General features: G+C 44.9%; 2 protein-coding genes across 5 annotated transcripts in view; one reads left to right on the top strand and one right to left on the bottom strand.

Annotated features, from left to right (window-relative positions):
* The window catches only part of LOC143173025 (leukemia inhibitory factor receptor-like), an 88,433-nt gene extending 80,310 nt beyond the window's left edge, over nt 1–8,123 (top strand). For all 4 annotated transcript variants that reach the window (XM_076362983.1, XM_076362982.1, XM_076362984.1 and 1 more), the window contains exon 21: nt 585–8,123. In XM_076362983.1, the coding sequence (XP_076219098.1) occupies nt 585–1,223 (639 nt within the window). In that variant the 3' untranslated portion in view covers nt 1,224–8,123. The remainder of the gene's footprint in view (nt 1–584) is intronic.
* Nucleotides 8,124–15,105: 6,982 nt separating this feature from the next.
* Nucleotides 15,106–19,864, bottom strand: part of EGFLAM (EGF like, fibronectin type III and laminin G domains) — a 79,364-nt gene continuing 74,605 nt past the window's right edge. Inside the window, exons 21-23 of the mRNA XM_076362830.1 lie at nt 18,124–18,207; nt 16,935–17,038; nt 15,106–16,390 (exon numbers count right to left, since the gene is read on the bottom strand). Coding sequence (XP_076218945.1) covers nt 16,236–16,390; nt 16,935–17,038; nt 18,124–18,207 — 343 coding nt within the window. The 3' untranslated portion in view covers nt 15,106–16,235. The remainder of the gene's footprint in view (nt 16,391–16,934; nt 17,039–18,123; nt 18,208–19,864) is intronic.

Genomic DNA, 19,864 nt, shown 5'->3' with positions numbered 1-19,864 from the left:
TAGAAAAAACTCTGTGGCAAGGGGGAGCATGACAAGTTACTGAGTAACTTTTGTCAGATGCTAGCTAGAACTTTCTTGTTGTTAATTTAGTTACTTGCAAAGTTTGAACTAGGAAAGGACTGCGGCATTTCTCTCCTCCCACACTAATGGGAAGTGTCAGTACACGATACTGATGTGGGAGTAACGTACCCATCTTTGTTACAGAGTTAGGAGAAGTAGAAAGTGTGGAGAAGCCTACTTGCCATATCCCAAACCTCCTGGTAGACACAGTAGCTGGAACTGGGCGTAACACTTAAATAACCTTGTGGAATGGGTTACACAAAGCCAGGATTTGGGGAAAGAGTTCTCAAACACTTACTGCAAGATCTGCAAGCCTTTAAGTTGGCTAAAATACTTTTAACATTAACAGGAATAAATGATGAGCCAGAAAATGAGAACTAAACCACTTTTTTTATATTGTACTAGTGGCAGTGGGATGAGTACAAGCCACAAGCCAACATACTGGTTTAATCTGGGCAAGTTGTTGCTTTCAGGATTTCCAGGTCTTTGGCTTAGTCTCCCCCTTCTCCTTTTTCTCGCTTCAGGGGAATAAGACACTTAAAACACTGGAAATGAACCCCTGCACCCCTAATAGTGTTGAAGTGGTGGAAACACGGTCTGCAGCTCCCAAGATTGAAGACACAGAGATGATGTCCCCGGCAGCAGACACCACTGTGCCTGAAGATGGCTCTGACTCAGAAACAGAGAACCATGTGGTTGTGTCCTACTGCCCCCCTATCATTGAAGAGGAGATCTCAAATCCCCCTATGGATGAACCTGTGGGGTCATCTCAGGTGGTTTACATTGACATCCAGTCAATGTATCAGCCTCAGATTAAACCAGAGGAGGAGCCAGAGATAGACTTAGTGACTACAGCAGGCTATAAGCCGCAAATGCAGCTGCCTATCAGTGCTCTGAAAATAGAGAGTCGCTCACCTGCAGAGGAAGAATTGGATAAAACTGCAGGTTACAGACCTCAAGCAAACATAAATGCCTGGAACATGGACACTCCAGACTCTCCTGGATCAGCTGAAAGCAACAATGAAAATGCATCTTTTGGGAGCCCATGCTCCATTAATTCCCGACAGTTTCTGCTTCCCCCAAAAGATGATGAAGACTCTCCCAAACCTAGTAACATAGGGTGGTCCTTCACACACTTTTTTCAGAACAAACCAAATGATTAACAGTGAGTCCTTGTTGCACCTGAACCTGCCTTCTAAATAAGCTGTTATTCCTGATGTTGTAAAGAAAGGAGGAGGAAAAGTGCAAAAGGCATGACTTATTCTTGGAGACAGTCAGCAGAGGTTCTAGTGAGCTAAATGTTATGTTTAAGTTAGCGAAAGATGTTCCATTTTAATAGAGGCCGAGAGGCCAAAGTTATAGCAATTTAGTTATTACTCTAGTAAAATATCTTGGATATAAGGGGTATTGAGTTTAGAGCTCCTGATAATCATAGTCAAAGAACTCTGTCTACCTTCACATAGTGCTCCAAGATTAATATGGTCTCATGCAACTTATAACTTGGAAAGATTGCTTTGCTTTGTTGTAGTTGTTCTCAACTGTACATACTCAAATGATGCAGCCCCAACAGGTTTCCTTACTGAAGGTTTCATTTATCACAAACCTCAGCCTAACACATGGAAACAATGTGGTTGGAAACTGTTGAGATCTTTTACCTAGTTATAAACTAAGAACAAATGAGAGTGCAATTTTTTTTTTCTTCTCCCATACAGAAGGGTATCGTCACTGTTTAACACTTCTGAAGCAATGGCCATTCAAATCTGTTGCTTTTTAACTAGACACTAGTTTCTGTACCTACTGTACAATGTTTATTCAATGTTTGACTCAGGGGTACAAACTTGGGGAAAAAAGTGTAACACTGATTTAAACCTCAACAAGAACTGCATAAAGTTTAATATTTTTTTTTTTTTTTTTAAAAACTTAGTGCTCTGTATTTTTTTCTGTCCTTTGGTTAAGGAGTTAATCTTTCCTAATGTATTGCACTAATGCATTTTGTATTTCATAGCTTCAGCTCCAGATCTCCTGCTTCGAAGTGGTACTCTATTCGCTCCCAGTGTTCAGCAGTCTTTGCACTATACAGTAATGTAAACCATGGGGAAACCTCTGTCTACTAACATTAGCTGTCCAAGCAGTTTGGCACATGAAATTAGAGGTAGTAGTATTAGCTCCTTGAGAACAAATTGTTCTTTGGATGGTCTTTATTGTATTAGCTTTGCCACCTGCTGCCTGGCTGCTCTCTATTGTCTACCCAACAGGACCTTCTCTACAAATCCTGGCTGGGAGTACAAGGTGGGATTTCTCTAGTGGCAGGGAAAAATCCAAGGGTGTTTTAGTGCCGCTAATTCTACCTCTCCTTTACAAGTGACGCAAAGAAAGCTTAAATGATGTACATTTGTGTACTTAAAGGAGTGTTCAGAACAATCATCTTTGAAAATGCTTGTTTTCACATATGCATCTTCAGGCAGCTGTAACATTTCACTGTGTAAACTTCAGACTGTGGCACACATGAATTTCACTAGCTTACAGGAGAAAGTGCTTTCTAACTTACCTATTCCTTACTGTAAAACACAGTGGTGAGAGGTCAGATGTTAAAGAGCTTGATCAAAAAGGGTCTCCATCAAGTCCTAACTGAATCTTTTTTTTTAGATTTCAATTTCCTTAGCTATTTTGTGGTTTTTTGAATAAATAAGATGGGGGAGTGGTTTTCTAAACAAGATCCCAAAACAGATAAGGAGGCTGAATGGGCTAAGCTGCTAGTTGTATGTGTGAAAGCAGACCAGGGGGATGGCTAGCTTGGCAGACATTTGGTCTCCAAACCATGTGGTCTGGCCATCAAAATAAAAACAAACGCCAAGTTAAACCTAATCACAGCAACAGTGGTGCCGTTTCACATGTTGGTATGTTTCTGCCATCTCCGTAGAATGAAAATACAGAGGGATTTCAAAACTGACAAAAAGGCAAAACACTAAATGGCATCCAAATCATCATCAGTAACAACTACCTGTGTGTGCCTCCTGGAAGAGTGAAATGTGAAGACAGTAAAAATAGATCTGTCTGCAGACCTGACAGAGTGCAAGGTGTGTCTGAAAGAAGAGAAAGTGCAGATAGGATTCTGATTTTTGAGGTAGAATCTTGGAATTAGCAGAGCTGCGAATGAAGAGGCAGTGCGAAGAGCTGGTGTGTCTATCTGTCACCAGAGATCACCGCAAGAGGAAGTTTCATGCCTAATCTATTACTGCCCATTATTCAGAACACTAAACTAATACATAAAAGGAAGCAGTTCTGCCCTTTGTGCTTGATAGCTGGGAGGTGGCTACATCCTAATAGTAACAACCCTTCCTCACAATATCTCTTTTAGAGCAGATTACTTTCATTTAGTGCAGATTTGGCTTAATGTGTTTACTCCTAAGATGAATTTTAGATTGTGCTGCCATATGCTTTTAGTTGAAAGCAGAAGATGTCAAGGACAGAGTGTATGGGTAGTGGTTCGGGTTTTTCATGGAGCAGTTTCTCAATGCAGAGGAACAATCAGTATTATATGGTGATCCAAACGAAAAAAACCTCTGTAGCAGAATAGTTGATCATGAAGAGTAACTGTGCTTTAATATGGCTGTGTATTGCAAGAAAGAAAACCAAACTGCAGTTTGAGAGGACTAGCAATTTTTAATTTGGCAGACTGGAAACCAGGGCAGCTGCAGAGAACACACAGAGCTCACAGGGAGCAGCCTAACGCCCTTCACAGTGCTCCCACGGTGAATGACTTAAACACAACTATCACATACTCAGGTTTTCCTTTGTGCTGCTCTTCCTATTCAGTAAAGGCAACAGCATTTTAAATTGCTTCATTTCTTAGTGATCAGGTAGGGAAAAGATCCACAAATACAGAGTCTGCCTTGATGTTACGAAAGCACTCTCATCTAATTATCCATCACTTTTTTTTTTTTTTTTTTTAAACTTTGACTATATATTTTATTTGACTGGTGTTCTGACTTCCAGGATGTAGGGTAGGAGAGTCCTGTTAATAGCAATGGCTTACCATATGTATCATCTTGTATCAGTAGCAGAAGAGTGGGGCAAATGGGGGAGAGACACAGGCTTGTGCAGCATATGTAGCATCGTTTACTGTTGCTTAATGGTTATGAACCAGTAAGCAGTTTTCATTCCAGCACTTGAAAGCTCAGCTGCTTCACCTCTGTGGTTTTCTTTGAACCTATTCAGTGCTGCCAGTGAGGACTCCTTTCAAATGCCTACCTTAAATCTTCAGCAGCAAATCCAAATAGCAGATGGGTAGTGAGAGGGTGTGTGCTAATTTAGTGACCATGTGAAGACACCCTAGGTGCATGGAGCAGTAAGAATGAGTGGCAAGGACTGTCAGGGAATGGACTTACTTTTTGAGCCCAAGTGCCATGTTAAACCAGTGAAGCATCTTCAGGAATGTCTTCTTACCAAATTCGCTTTCAAAGCACGGTGCTGTTTAGCCTCTAAATGCATTATAACAATTGTAAGACTAAAACTTTGGGCTTCAGAAGGGAAGATACTCCTTGTTCTAGTGCCTTCGGGCTTTCTGGTGAGCCTCTTCAGTCAAATTGTTTCTGAAAAATGTATTAGGAAACTTGAAGTACTGCATTTTCTAACCATTATTTTCTGAAAGATCTTATTCCTTTATTGAACGTCTATTTTGTTTTAGTTCTTTTGGCTTTTTGCTTTTTTTCTAGAAGAATAGAAAGTTCAGCTTTTTAAAAAAACAAAACAAAACAAAAAAACAACTTCCAGAAGGGATATGACCAGAAGAGATTGTGTCCGAAACACTGTTACTCCTAACTCAGTGCTTCAATCCTCCAGTTGGATCAGTGTTCAGAGATGTAGGGTGTTAATGCCTACAGAAAGCAATTTCTTTCTGAAGCAAATCATCGGTGCTGCTGCTTTTTATTTTTGAGCCATGCCTGTCATATGTGACAATTTGGGGGTTGTAATGGGGTTTTGTACTGTTCACTGTATGCGTGGAATATCAGTCACATTTGATGTAACATCGTGCACTCTCCTATTTGACACATTCATTTTTTTTGTTGTTCTGATATGCGGGGGGATCTGGGATCTTGGTTTTGTGTGTTAAATTTTGGGATGATAAATCTGCATGTGATATACCTCACAGAACTACTAGTTAATGTATCGACAAAATAGTAAGCTAATATTACAGGCAGGCAGTGAATTACCTCCCCTGCTATGCAGTGGCTGCATAGGCAGACTTAGGACCCAATGACTGACATTTGCTGTGGTAGCTGTCTTTATTATCTGTAGTTGCTGCTTTCATGGATAAACCATTTCCAAAGGGAACCAGTAGCCGTGTTGTCTGGCACGGCACAATTGGCAAATGTGACATGTTTCTTTGTCTTCAGTTTATGTGGGGGACCAGAGCTTTCCTCTGCTGGGAGCACGGCAGCAGCAAGCTCCTGCTGACCTCGAGTTTTGAGCTGCTGTGAAAAGGCATGTTCAAGCCGCCTTTTTTTTTTTTTTTTTTTGGATATGTTCAGCTGGGTAAAGCTTAGGGCTGTGGTGTTTCCTGTGATCTTGTCATCCAGGACACTCAGTTGAACGTGAATAGTAGCAAAAATGAAGGCAATTGGATGCATTGGAGGGAGAAGGTGTTTAGACATCACTCTGAAAAGGCAGTGAGAAATCGTGTGCTCTATTTTTAGACAAATATTGTTTTGTAAATAGAATATTTGTATACCTACAAGTAGATAGAAATATAGTAAAACAATTTAAAATACATAGGAAAAATGTAACATTTAAAGAAACAGATTGCTAACAAGGCTCTATGTACCATAGATCTATCAAGAGCTTCCCATGTAAATAGCATCTTCTGTTCCACCACAGACTTTGATGAAGACTTCAGTGCAAATGGCATTAATATTTTTAACACTAAGAAAAGTCCTAACCCCTTATGCACATATGTGCTTACATCATTATGTACCTATGTGTGTATTGCAGAGGAAGTTGGCTTGCAATGCCCAAAGCGATTTTTTCAGAGCCCTGTACTTGAATATATGCCTTCTGAGACACAGTTTCATCTAGAGGAAACAGCTGCTGTCTGTGCTCCTCCCGACACGCTACACGGAGTTTGTGCTGCTGTGCATTAAGCGGTGCCATGCGTGGCTGATGCTCAGAGATGCTGTCAGCAGTTTGCAAGATTTGTTGTTGGCTTTTTCTTGGCCTTTTCCTTAGCAGGCCTGGAAACACAGTCCCAGACCCCAAATGCCAGACATGGATTCAGAAATGTTGGAGTGTTTAAAAACTAATTTCCTCATGCTTAGGCCTGTCTTAAATTTTTAAATATCTCCTTAGAAGTTGGAAAACAGTTTCTTCCATAACAATTTTCTTTCCTCACCTCCCCCATTTATATAACTCTGGATTTTCCCTAGTGTTTCTAAGATAGCCAGTGTTTGTTTCCTTTTTGCATGTTATGCAAACAAACCTCAGATGATACTGGCAGGAGTTTCTGTAACTTTACAAGTTGTCCCAGGGTGCATGACATTACTTTTTTCCCCACAAAAATGTCTATTAATTCCTTCTGCTTTTACAACAAAAAAGTCTCCAGAGAACTTTGGTATTTTGGAGGGCAAGGGCTCAGCATCCCCATGCAGGTGAGCTGGTCTACTGGCAGGGTGCTGCATGAGAGGATGGGGTTAATCCCTCTCCAGTCTCGCCCTCTCCTTGTGCCAGCACTGCCTGGGTGGTTTTGTGGTGCAGCAGAGCAGCTGGCATCCTGATTTTTTAATGTGATACCCAAGAGGATCTCTAGGTAGGTTTTTGGATGGTCCCAAATCTGCATTTCGACCGTTGTTACATGAAAGCAAGCTCCAGTGGAAGTGTATGCACAACTTCCACGAGAGGGTTCGATACCTTTGCAACTCATTTGGTCTCATGTTGTGCAAAATGTAGTAAGTAAAACTTACCCAGGGGGACAAAGCAAAAAATGAAATGTTCTCATTTTCATTATTTGGGCTGAGAAAAATTAAAAAAAGAAATAGCTCAAGCAGGGCAAAGTAAAATAAAAACTGGTAAGGTCTCACACTTTTTACTAGTAATACAATAAAAAAAGAAGCCTTGAACATCACTTTGTCAATGTTTCCTTAATGTGATTCAAGAGTGGCTTAGGATGAACAACATTTTATGCTTCATAGCATGTCTGAAAAGTTTGTAAACCAGGGGATAGCAAAAAAAAGAAGATAACTGAATCGACTCATGTCTGAAATCCTACCCGAAGGTAACAGTAATTTGAACCTTGATCCTGTTGTGGCGCACAAAACAGTGGAGCTGGTGGAGCCATACAGGTCACCTGGAAAAAAACAAACATTGTACTATAATGCTGTAACTTTAAAAATATATACTGTGAACAGGTTCAATGTTTTTTTAGCTCTTTTTATACCATATTTTTTACAGCGTAAATAATTTGTTTAGAGATGGTTTTATGTTCTGTTTTTACAAAGATTTTCATGGACTTTTGTTTAATACCAGTGAAAATACTGTTTGCCAATTTGAAATAGTCATCTATAGAAATTAATTCTGAGAATAAATCAATAAACCAAGCTGACAAAATAGTCTTCCTAACACACTAAATCTAATCGGTCATTTAACATAGTTCTGTTGCTTAATGATACTGAAGTTTTCCAGCTTCCAAATCCGCTATTGAAAAAATACTTCTTTCACAATTTAAGCAAAATCATCACAAGGCACTTTAATGAAGTTGTAGCATACCAAGTAAAATACTGATTCAACGAAGTGTATCAACATGAAAATTTATTAGCTAAGCAGTTAAACAAATGCATGCTTGAAAAAGGAAGCGTGGGATCATGTTGGGGAAATAATATTCCAGTGTGGCAGATGACATTTAAGACTAACCTAACACTTAAGATACCAGCTTTGCATCCATTTTAAAACTAGTTTGCTTGGCTGTTGTAACTCCTGTTGTATTGCTTGGGTGTCTAAAAATACGCATGTATTTAACAATTTTACCATAGCATTGCTGTGGAATTTAATAAATATATTTTCTTACACTCTTACATGTTTTGATATTCCTTGCTTGCATGTTTAAGTGAAAGTTAAATTCTGCTCATGCTCCAGTACAAACAGAGTTATTTTAATTTTGTGCCAGAGTAAATAACCACAGGATCTGGCAAGCACAGCCTTGGCTTCTTGATCAGCAGAGCAGGTAGTAACGCGGGTATCCTCTGAGCAGCTTCTCCTAAGCACAGCATGCTGTAGTGCGTACATACATGGTTCACTGAAGCCTTCCTGTTCCTGCCATGTGCTGTGATGATAGGAAGAAGGCCAGCTGACTTACACATGCCCTCCTCGGCTTACGGCTCTAACACAGCTGGGGTTTTGAGATGTGATTTCCCTGCCGGCTTGGGCTGAGGGCTTGCAGAGGTGAGCAGCCGGAGGCTCTCCGTGGTGAACAGGTCTGTGTGGTGGACATCCCTGTTCCAGGATGAAGGATGTAGCAGCAGGAAGAAGGGGCCCAGGCTGCACACCATGGGGTTGGTTTGGGTGACATAGGACACTTTGTCAGTGTTTTTTAGTGGAATGGCGATGATCAGCTTCTGTGGTGGCTGTAACTAATGTTTGAGGCCATTTTTGTCACAGCACGCACTTGTCCTAGCGACAGGCAAGGAATTTTGTGGCTCAGTCTAACCATAGCATCTGAACTAGGGAGTGACACATGGGCTTAGCAGTGTGCAGACAGACAGGTGCCACATCACAGCACATCACATGAAGCCGTCATTGCATGGCGGCACTGTGCTCTCTCCAGCTCTTTGGAGGCAGTCTCGAAAGTCGGAGTCAATTCCTTCTCTTGCAATAGCAGATTGGTACAGCTTATTGGTATGACAGCAAGTAGGCAAGATGTGTGAGCTCCACTGAGCGCTGGGGAGGTGCGGGATCAAGGGTACTAAGTCCTTTAAGCAGGATGGCACGTGGCTGAGCATCCTGTGTCAGGGCAGGGATGGTGGTGTCCATGGAGCAGTCAGACCACCTCGCCTCTCCCAGGGCCAGGGTACTGTTTAATATCTTCATCAATGACATAGACAGTGGGATCGAGTGCACCCTCAGCAAGTTTGCAGATGACACCAAGCTGAGTGGTGCGGTTGACACACCAGAGGGGCAGGATGCCATCGAGAGGGACCTGGACAAGCTAGAGAAGTGGGCCCGTGTGAACCTCATGAGGTTCAACAAGGCCAAGTGCAAGGTCCTGCACCTGGGTCAGGGCAACCCCAGGTATGAATACAGGGGGATGAAGGGATTGAGAGCAGTCCTGCCGAGAAGGACTTGGGGGTACTGGTGGATGAAAAGCTGGACATGAGCCAGCAATGTGCGCTCGCAGCCCAGAAGGCCAATCGCGTCCTGGGCTGCATCCAAAGAAGGGTGGCCAGCAGGTCGAGGGAGGTGATTCTGCCCCTCTACTCTGCTCTGGTGAGACCCCACCTGGAGTACTGCGTCCAGCTCTGGAGTTCTCAGCATAAGAAAGACACGGACCTGTTGGAGCGGGTCCAGAGGAGGGCCACAAAAATGATCAGGGGGATGGAACACCTCTCCTGTGAAGAAAGGCTGAGAGAGTTGGGGTTGTTCAGCCTGGAGAAGAGAAGGCTTTGGGGAGACCTTCTTGCAGCCTATCAGCACTTAAAGGGGGCTTAGAAAAAAGATGGGGACAGACTTTTTAGCAGGGCCTGTTGCGACAGGACAAGGGGGAATGGCTTTAAACTAAAGGGGGGTAGATTTAGACTAGATATAAGGAAGAAATTTTTTACGCTGAGGGTGGTGAAACACTGGCCCAGGTTGCCCAGAGAGGTGGTGGTTGCCCCATCCCTGGAAACATTCCAGGTCAGGTTGGACAGGGCTCTGAGCAACCTGATCTAGTTGAAGATGTCCCTGGTCATGGCAGGGGGGTTGGACTAGATGACCTTTAGAGGTCCCTTCCAACCCAAACTATTCTATGATTCTATGATTCCATGATTCTATGATTCTATGACTGAAGAGTACTGCTCTGAAAAGACTGGAACGTGTAGAGCTACGGAAATGAGGAAAGGCTTTGATTGTTCCAAAGGTGAAATCCCACAGCTGTGCTCTCAAGCCCTGCAACTGCTTTGGCCAGTGCAGGAACACCAGGGATGAGTTCAAGACAGGTCTCACTCCATCATCTGGGCCTCAGGTCTAAAAGAAGTAAAAGGATGATGGTTTTGCAGTATCTTCTGAAGATATCGCAGAAGATATTGCAAGTTGTTCAGATATATCTCATTCAAACCTTGGCAAAACCTGACTAATCCTGTTGGGTTTGGTATTTAACACAACTCAGGGACAGCTGGGGCTCCCCGTCCGTTGGCACGGAGGTACTCATACAACGGCAGCACCAGAGGAACATGGAAGTAGCAGGATTCTTCACAGGGATGGAGCTGTGTCACATCCACAGTGAGTGCAGACCAGTTAGCCTGGGCTGTGCTCTGCCACTGCAGAGCAAATGTGTGAGAGCAGCTGAGATCTCTGGCACTGGGAGAGGCGAGGTAGTCTGACCCCTCCATGGACACCACCGTCCCTGCCCTGAAGCAGGATGCTCAGCCACGTGCCTTGCCCACACGCAGGGGTAGGTGGGTGTGTGGCCCCGCGCCTGTGCTGATTTACCCGGGGGGAAAATCGGGGGGGTGGGGTTCTAGTCACTAAGCCAGCGCAGAAATCAGTTTCTGGTGGTATCCTGCCATGTCACATTTACGAAGCACAGTGACTGTAGGTGAAATACCCCGGGCCAGTTGTGAGCTGGAGCTTTGAATTTTGGGTGGATTTATGAGGTACCTGGGAACTACAAATACAGGCACTTCTACAAAGTAATTAAAATCACAGAGTCCAAGTTTCACGTAGCGTCACAGCTGTTCAAAGAAAATAAGTTGTGCTAGAAAATCACAGCAACTGAGTTCGAAGGTTGGGTAATGACGGGGCGCGTGGATTGCCCAGTTTTTCACTGTCAGGACAAGCGTGGGGAGAGGGAATCGAACCGTCTGTGTTTCCTGGCCCTGTTCCAGCACACATCCTTATCTACTTCTTGACTCCCTGTGCTGTCAACACTGGCTGCTCCTAACGTGGCACTGGCTGTAGCATTAGCATCCAGTGTTTCCCTGCATTTGCAACCACAAAAAGTTACTCTCAATACATAAATAAAGGTTACAGAGTCCCTGTGTTCAAGGCATTTGTTAGGGCTTAAAAAGCCCTGTGTCTTGGTAAGAGCAATCAGAAGTTCAAATGAAAACTGCCTAAAATTAGTGATTTCATTTTTTAATTCTTCTTTGCTGACACCAACATTAAAAGCTGTAGCAAGGGAAAAATGGAAGCAAGAGAAATTGTAAAGAAAATATTAAATATTGCCTCTCTGGTGTCTTCAAAAGACAGGAAAATTGAGGAAAATTCCACCATGTCCACAAAAAGTGACCACATACACTGCTGCTGTTGCCACTGGAAACTATTTAAGGGTCTGCAAAACAAACAAAAAAAGGTTGGAAAGCCGCTGGTTTGTGAGCCTGAACATGGGGTGTCCGTGCTCAGCAGCCCCATTTCTTCCACGCTGTCCCCATACATCACGGTAACGTATGGTGCTGGAAAACACGACCTGTGGGGATGGTGTTGAAAGAACCGGCACTGTTGTTTTCCTAGAAAGGAAGACTGAGGGAAGCTTAAAAAAGAAATAGTGGGGCAGGGAGAGGAACAATGTTGTCTCTGTCCTGTGCACAATACACAAAGAAAAATGCTCTGACAGTGAATGGATATTCGAGAGAAATAAGGGCAGTTGGTCACAGCGCTGCCAGGCAGTCTCTGTCACAGGGGTTTGGGAAGAGGGCACTCACAGACGAGTCAGGTCGTGTCCCTGGGGGCGGAAAGCCAGGCCCTCGCAGAGCTGCGGTGACCAGGTGCCGGCGCCGGGCTGACTGTCACTCGTGTGTGAGACGCCTGAGTGCAGGGGCAGGGACACATCATCACCTGACAAGGGGACCAGCGGTGCCCGCGGTGACTCAAACCGATGGAAAAACAGAGTGGGAGGGAGGGATGCGCTTGCCGGAGCAGGCGATGCCCTGACTTGAACATCAGAGCAAGGTGTTGCTTCGGAGAAGGGAAAGCCCCACTGTGTGCACACACACACACCCCCCCAAGAAATAAAATGCTGATAAAAAGACGCATCTGGCTGATAGGATGTGGCTGCTGCTCTCCGTGAGTAGACCATGGCTGTATTTTATCTAGTCCTTTAAAGTGAGGAGGTTTGCCCCTTGAGGGGTGATGCTGCCACAGAGGGAGCTCCAGATGCAGAGCTGTGCTGATGCATTTCCCACCCAGCTTATTTTGCTTTATCAGTAGAATGAAAACGTTTTCTCAAAAGCAAAGCCTGGCTGATGAAATAATAACTTTAACAGGCACCTGTGGCAGGCTAATGTGCCAGGTGCAATGGGCAGCTCCCCATACCTGGCAGCCCCCTCCTCCTCCTCTTCGCCTCTTTGCTCCCTGGGGCCAGGCTGGGACAACTGGGACAGAAAAGAGCTCTTGGCCCCTCACCTTTGACCAGCCAGGACACACCAGTGCAGCAAGAATTTGCCTATCATGGGGACCATTGCTAAGTCTTGTCTGGCTTTAGTTCCCCTTGACATCTCTCTTTGCTCGCTTTTCTTTTGCCTTTTTTTTTCTGTTCTTTTTCTCCCACCCCCCTCCCTTTTGCTTTAGGATGACCTGAGAAAACCTACCTGCTGATTCCCAAGCGGCTGATCCCCAGGGAGATGGAGGAGTGGCAGAGAGCAGCAAAGTAGGCTGTGTCCTGGGCAGGGCAAGGGACAGGCAGGGAGCAGCTCTGCCTGACTGCCGGTACCCAGCACAAAGCCTCACTTGGCCCATCCAAGGCTGGCACCAAGGGGGTTGTTCAGCCTAGAAAGTGGAGGGGGATGTCTCTTAGGATGAATGTGGAAAATACGGAAGAAAGCTAAGGACTGCAATTTTAGGAAGGGGACCAAATTGCAAAGAGAGGCACAAGCACCTGGGACTGTTGGCTTCATTGCCAGTTTGCACAGGTACCTGTGGCAAAAGGACATGGCTCTGTCAACGGACATGAGTTCATCCTGCAGCACCAGGGTCATGCCGAGCATCTGATATGGCCTGAGCAATAAATAACGTGATTAATAAACAGCGTCAGAGACAGTGAGCAGCACATCCAGGCCAGTTCCTGGGAAAATGACTAAGCACTCTGCCACGCACAGCCTGCCTTTCCCCTCTCCTTCCCTGGCCCAGCATTGGGGGGTGGCTGAGCCCCACATCTGGTCAGATCTTCCTGTGTTTCTGGCACCTTTTTCCTGCTCAGGCCCTTGAGTGGAAACTCCTGCCTCTAACCCAGCCCTGAGCTTCACCAGGGAGACTGGAAATGTGGATGCAGGATGCTTCCCTCTTCGGAAGTTTCTCAGGCTATCTTTAAAAGGATGCAGAAAGGACTTTTTTTTTTTTTTCTTTAAAGGACTCAACCCCCAGAACATCTTTGCCATTCCCCCCCTGCCTGGCCAGCACCATGCAGCTGTGCCACTCATGTTCAGTCTGCACTGCAGCAGGGTGATGCCGCCAGCTCCGAATTCCCGCATGGTGATACACACAGTTGGAAACAGGCATTTGGGGAGCTGCTGTTTATTGCTCTTCCTTTTCCACAACAGAAACAGAGGTATTTCCTACCCACTCCCCCCCTACCCTGCATTTCAAAGAACAGCTTTTGTTCTGGAGAAGTATCGACTTGTACCAAAACGCCTGTTATTCTGCAGTAAATTATCTTAAAATAGAGACCTCTCCCGCCAGATGTTTGTCTTGGAGCTGCTCTCCAAACCCTGCGACAGAAAGGAAAGGATGGGAAAGGCGAGGCAGATGTGACAGAGCAGAGGCTGATGCCATTTCTAGACCAGCATTGTCCCCTGTCACCGACAGCATGGCAGGTCCCCAGGACTTGGGGTATAGCCAGCCAGATCTCCCTACCCTACCAGGTCAGGACAGGTCACTACCATTTGGGAAATCCCCCCACGCACATAAAACGTGACTCTTTCCCCTCCAGCAGCCAGCGGCTGAGATGCAACCTGAGTGCAGGCTGTGCCTGGCCACTGCCACAGGGCTGCTGCAGTGAGCAGCCAGCAAGACCTTCAGCCTCTAGAGGTTTTAGTTTTTACCTTTTTTCAAACTCTGCACATTTCCCCTTCACACCCCATGGCATCAAATTCCATTGACTTTCATTTTAAAGCCACATCTTGATCATATACTATATCCTGCTTTTTCCCGACCATGCACGGGTTTCTCTTTCCCCATGGGGCTCCCCAAGCCAAACAAAACTGCGCTTCTCCTGGAAGGAAAGCCATGCGTGTCTCCAGCTCCTCTGCAAGCTGCCCATGTCTTCTACAGACAGCTTTTCTGAAGTGTGATTTGAACAGGGGGCAGAGCACAGGTGCACGTTACATGCTGTGGCACCACCATGTATTTCTATTTCTAACAAGTCTCGGTATTTGTTTTTGACCACTGCTGCCATGTCTACAACGAGCACAAGATCTTTCACCTAAGTGATCAATGTATCCCTTTCAGCATGCAGAAGAGGGGCTGGGGTCTCCTTGGCAGTTATTTTGCATGTGCCGTTATCTACTACCAGTTATTATTTTTTCCACTCGAGCCTGCAGCTGCTCACGGTCAGCTGTGGGTGGGATGAGCCTCAGGAACGTGTTTTAGCTCCCAGGGAGCTGGGAGCACCCTGGGCACAGTAAAAATGCAGCAGAAACCTCCTGATCTCCATTGCTTTTGCCACATCAGGTCCTTTCAACTCATAGGCATTCAGACGAGCCTGCGCCGCTGAGGAGGTTTGTGCTTCTCCTGCTGCCAGCATGTGGCGAGCCGTGGGGCGCCCCGCTGCACAGTGGGTCTCTCTTCTCTCCCTGATGTCTCCCTGATCCTCTTTGAACAAAGAGTTAAGGAAGAAAAATCTCCAAACTATGAAATTCTGGACCATTTCCTTAGTGTCTCGACAGCACTCTGTTCGCCTGCTTAAATTACAGTTTGGCAATCAAGGTTGCGTAAGTGTTGGTCCAGTGCCTAGAAAACATTTTATTTTAAGAGGACTGTGATCCACCAAGGTCTCTTGCACATCCCTTTTCTCATTTTTCAGAAAAAAAATCAGTGATTTATAATACCACAGTAGCAAGCATCTGCTCTTTTTTTTCCTAATCTTTTAATCTGCTTAAGCCAGGAAAGCTTCATAATGTACAATTTTAACCTGTCAAAATTTACAAAACAAAAAGAGTCAGATTAAAAACTGGTCATAACTCACAAATATCTCCACCAAAACTGTATAATACAGACATTAAGCCTCCCGTATAACAAATTTCAACTACAGGTCACTTTGCTATTTTTAGGAAAGTGTGCAAAGAGCTAATTGTATAATACACCTAAATGTTAAAAGTTATGCCATGTAAGCAGATCTGCTCCTGCTATAAAAAAATATACAAGTATAAAATTACTTCTGCAAAATTGGTTCATTGATTTTGTTGCTTGTAATAAAAAAGTAGACTTAAAGAACTCTCCTTCTCAACAAACAACAATGTTTTGAAACCAGTCACTGTAGCTGTTATTTACACAGGCTGAAACATAATTTAGCTAAATCAGACAGTGGTAAGAAGAACTACTTATTCTGGGACATACATCTGAATGCATAGATACACTGCCTGATGGTGTATTTTTTGAACAGCACAGTCATTGTACCACTGCAGGGTGGGATAAATGCAGGTGTTTCAAGACTGCTTTCTCTGATATTACAGAAGATAACCTAAGGACCACAACACAGTCACTGAGCTACTTGTAACATCACACATTTCTTTGCTGCTTGCACCGCTGCACAACCTTTAGTGTTCACTAAACACTTAATGGGTAGAGGGGGCAGTTCCTACACAAAATACTCGGTTTGGTTTGGTCAGCAGAAGAAAGGAGAGAGAAAAATGTTCTTTTTGTTCTCGGGTTTCCCTTTGGCTCTGTCACCTTCCCAGATGGCGAACGTGGGCCGGCCGTAGAGGGCTGTGGCAGCCAGCTTGCGCTCAGCCACACACGCAAACACACGACGGGTCCTCGGCACCGGGATTCCTCTCTTATCACTTGGTCCCACACGTGTTGATGTTCTTCCCATCGGCAGCATCCTCCACCAGCGAGATGTGGTAATCGGTTGAAAGCGTGAGGTGGGAGATGCAGCCCACCAGGCCCCGCATGTACTGCCTGTTCGTGTGCAGGGCTATTTCCTTCATGCCACCTGGGGGAAAGGCAGCGATGAGAAACTCTTCACCAACACGGGTGTCTGCTCCTGCTTGGCAGACTGCACACCCAGTAACACCGTTAGCCTTCCTAGTGCACCTCAGAAGTGAACTTTAATTTACAGTTTGCTCTCTGTTTTTTTAAACACAGCTTTTAAGCACTTGAAAGCACAGAGGGGATAAGCAGGAGATAATAAACTAGGATGCTAATTATTTATGGCAGCAATTCTAGCATCAGTAAGAGCTGAATAAGCTTGTGCCCAGATTCCCACTAAGGTGTGGGGTTTGCAGCTGGCATTCACTGTTTCTCTATGTACCTGCTGGGGGTACCATAGTGTACCCCACGGTGCTGGTCCCTTCTCATACCAGTCCCCCCATCCCACCCAGAGAGGCCTCCCCACAAAAACCAGGCTGTAGAGGACCGGAGGCTGCCGCGTGAAGCCTTAACCTTGAGACGGACGGAGCTGGGACGCCCTGCCTTGCAGCTGACCTCGCAAACGCAAAAATGCACCTGGGTCCTGAACGTGAATGGTGAGCACTCACCTACATAGAGATCTCCATTGATGTTTAACTGCCTCATCTTTCCAGGGGATTTACTGGTCCTGGCACCGTAATCGTCCACAGTTACTTTGCCAGACTGTCCATCCCTGAAAGGAAAACCAAACTGCTCTCATGCATTCAGCCTACAACCGGGCGGGAGGAGGAGCAGCAGCATCTCCCCCTCACCAGGAGACCAGGACAACTTAGTGCTTGGCAGGGTTTATGGCGAAGTTTTGGGACCTATGTTGGGGAGCCCCACAGACAGCAGTGTGCTATGGCAATCCAGACCCTTCAGGGTGTATTTTTTCCAGGGACTAAGGTGTCAGAGACCTGCAAAGGGTGGGGGGCACATTTGCCAAGGAGAAAAAACTGGGAAAGAAGTAAATTGCACAGATGGGGAAGAGGGGAAGATGGACAGGTTCTGATGTGTTGTTAAAAATCAGATGTAATATAAAAAGTAAGCAGCAGAAGCTTCAACAGAAGGGAAGAAATAGGCAAGCTAAGGTAAAACATACTTATAAGCAGTTTTGTTTCTTACTAGAGCTTTTAGGCCACTTCCATTGTATATATGGTCAATAACCGCATTGACAGAAGAGCCACTTGCTGGGCTCCTATTCTCACTGAATTTGGTGACAAGTTGTGCTAATGTTAGCCTGCCATTTCCAGGGAACTGACATCCCATGAAGAGAGGAATGCATGTTTTCCCTGCTGGGCACACTTGCCTCCCATGAGGTAATGAGTTATAAATATGAGTTATATGTACACTGCAAAATGTCTGCACCTCCTCCAAATAGAAAAAGTAGGCATACACTGACTGTGCTCCAGTGCTTGTGCCAGCCCACAAAGTGCTCACTAGGGAATTTCAAAATGCAGACATTAAAGAAAAATACTCTTAACCCAAATGGCACGGGTTTAAGAGAATGTCTGTTAAAGCCCCAGAATAGCCCTGCGTGACTTTGGCAGCCTGCCTTGAGCTGTGCTGAGTTTCAGAGTTGGCACTGTCACCTCTAATACAATAATCTTTGTGTACGTTGTCCTGAAACAGCCAAGTTGCTAACAGTTCAACTCCTAAGCGATGTGAGAGCGTGGAGCCGCAGTGATTCACACCCAACCAGCATCCAGACACACCAGCCAGCATCTTTAATGGCAGGGTGGCTCCAAAACGCCTCCCAGATGAAGCATGGCCACTTACCGAACAGCCTTGACTCTGTGCCACCGTCCGTCGCTGAAAGAGCCATTCACCATGATGGAAGCAATGCCGCTGCCCAAATTGTAGCTACAATTAAAAAAAAATTAAAATGTTATTGCCTCCCTTGCAAAGACTGTCTGCCTGCCAAATGCCAGATGTCCTTACTCTGTGCCCCATTCACCTGCTCAGCCCAGAGAGCAACCCCTACGCCTCAGACTTTGGAGGGACTAGTAGAGTCCTTAGGAAGCCCAGCAGTGATGCACTTATTTTGCAAAGTCAGGCTCACGGAGGAACAGGCAAAACTCCCTCCTGCCCAGGTCAGAGTGGGTACCATCACCACCATCCCATGGGTGCAAGGAGGGGGCTTCTGCATGGCAGTTCCTCCCCGAAACAGGAGGTTATGAAGGTCAGTGACCTACAGATCTTTGGCCTAATGGGAGAGAGCAGTGGGAGGTTGCAAACACAGTTAATAAATAAACTATTACAAAAGCAAATAAGCATATGATCTATAACAGATCTACAAATCATCTGAATTATAGGGAAGGTTTGAGACCTGTGATGTTAGAAAGGACGAAGCCCAATAAATAAAAGCAGAGATAATCATGAGGTTCCCTGTTTCAGTTGAAGCTCTGACTATTTCCTTGTGTTTTCTGCTACTAAAATTATTCAGCAGATATAATGTCCCCATTATGTTTACACTTTAGGCATCTTAATTTCTGGGTCCCAGAAAATTGGGCCAACCTTCACGAAGGGGACATAGATGCTACAACACAGTGAGCTACTGGGTGCTCAGCTGCCTAAATAAGCAAGATGAATTAGCCTGAGCTGCCGCTGCTGGCCTTCTGCCTGTACCAAGCTTGAGAGTTTAAAGCCAACATCATTATCTCTTCAGAAAAGACTGAACTGGGAATTAAATTCATGGCCAGGGTTAGGTACTTGAGAACAGCACGTTAAGTTGTCAGCTGCCCAGAGCAAAATGGTTGTCCTAAATTTGACTCCCCCCCAGAGGCTTAAGTGAGTCTCAAACAAGCATCTCCTTTCACTCAGGATGCAGATACTAGTCTAGGTTGAGAGCTACAGAAGGATTTGGGTGTTTAGGATTGTATCTAAGTATTAGACCTTTGGTTACAAAAATGAGAATCATATGCCTAATGAATGGGGATCCCCTACAATAGTGATATAACCTTCTACAGAAGCAGGGAGCAACAGAAAGGATTTGTAGCAGCAGCTACACTGTACAGGGAACCTAGTCTGCTAGGCCATAGGAAATGGGGAAATAAAAGGTGTGTTTTGAATTTCAAACTGGACCAGAACTCAGATATCTAATTTTGGGCTGCAGGAAAATACCTCTGATCAATTCACAGCCCTGGATATTCTCCTGACCTCACCTGCCAAAAGTTGCAAAAGTAGCATGAGGTTCACTCTTTGTGAAAGAAGATGATACTTTCTTTTCTGCATTTGTTCTTTCACCATCTTCTTCAGTGCTCTCTTTCAGTATGCAGTGAGTGTTTATAAGAGTTTTCATTTGGCATCTTAAATTTTACACCTTCCTAAATGCGTGCATAAGGTACAGATATCTCAATAAAATTCAGCTGTTTCAGTCTAAAACTTTTGTGTATCTTCATCTTTTGGGGATAGCAACAACCCTAATAAAAATGCACTGTGCCTACAAAACAGACAGGATAGACTGGCCACTTACATCACACTTACAGCATTTTGGAAAGACAGGCTCTCACAAAGACAT

Source organism: Aptenodytes patagonicus, chromosome Z (genome assembly GCF_965638725.1).
Source record: "Aptenodytes patagonicus chromosome Z, bAptPat1.pri.cur, whole genome shotgun sequence".
NCBI classification, from domain to species: domain Eukaryota; kingdom Metazoa; phylum Chordata; class Aves; order Sphenisciformes; family Spheniscidae; genus Aptenodytes; species Aptenodytes patagonicus.
Note: the sequence above shows the minus strand (reverse complement) of the source record. Positions and strands in the feature narration are given on the sequence as shown.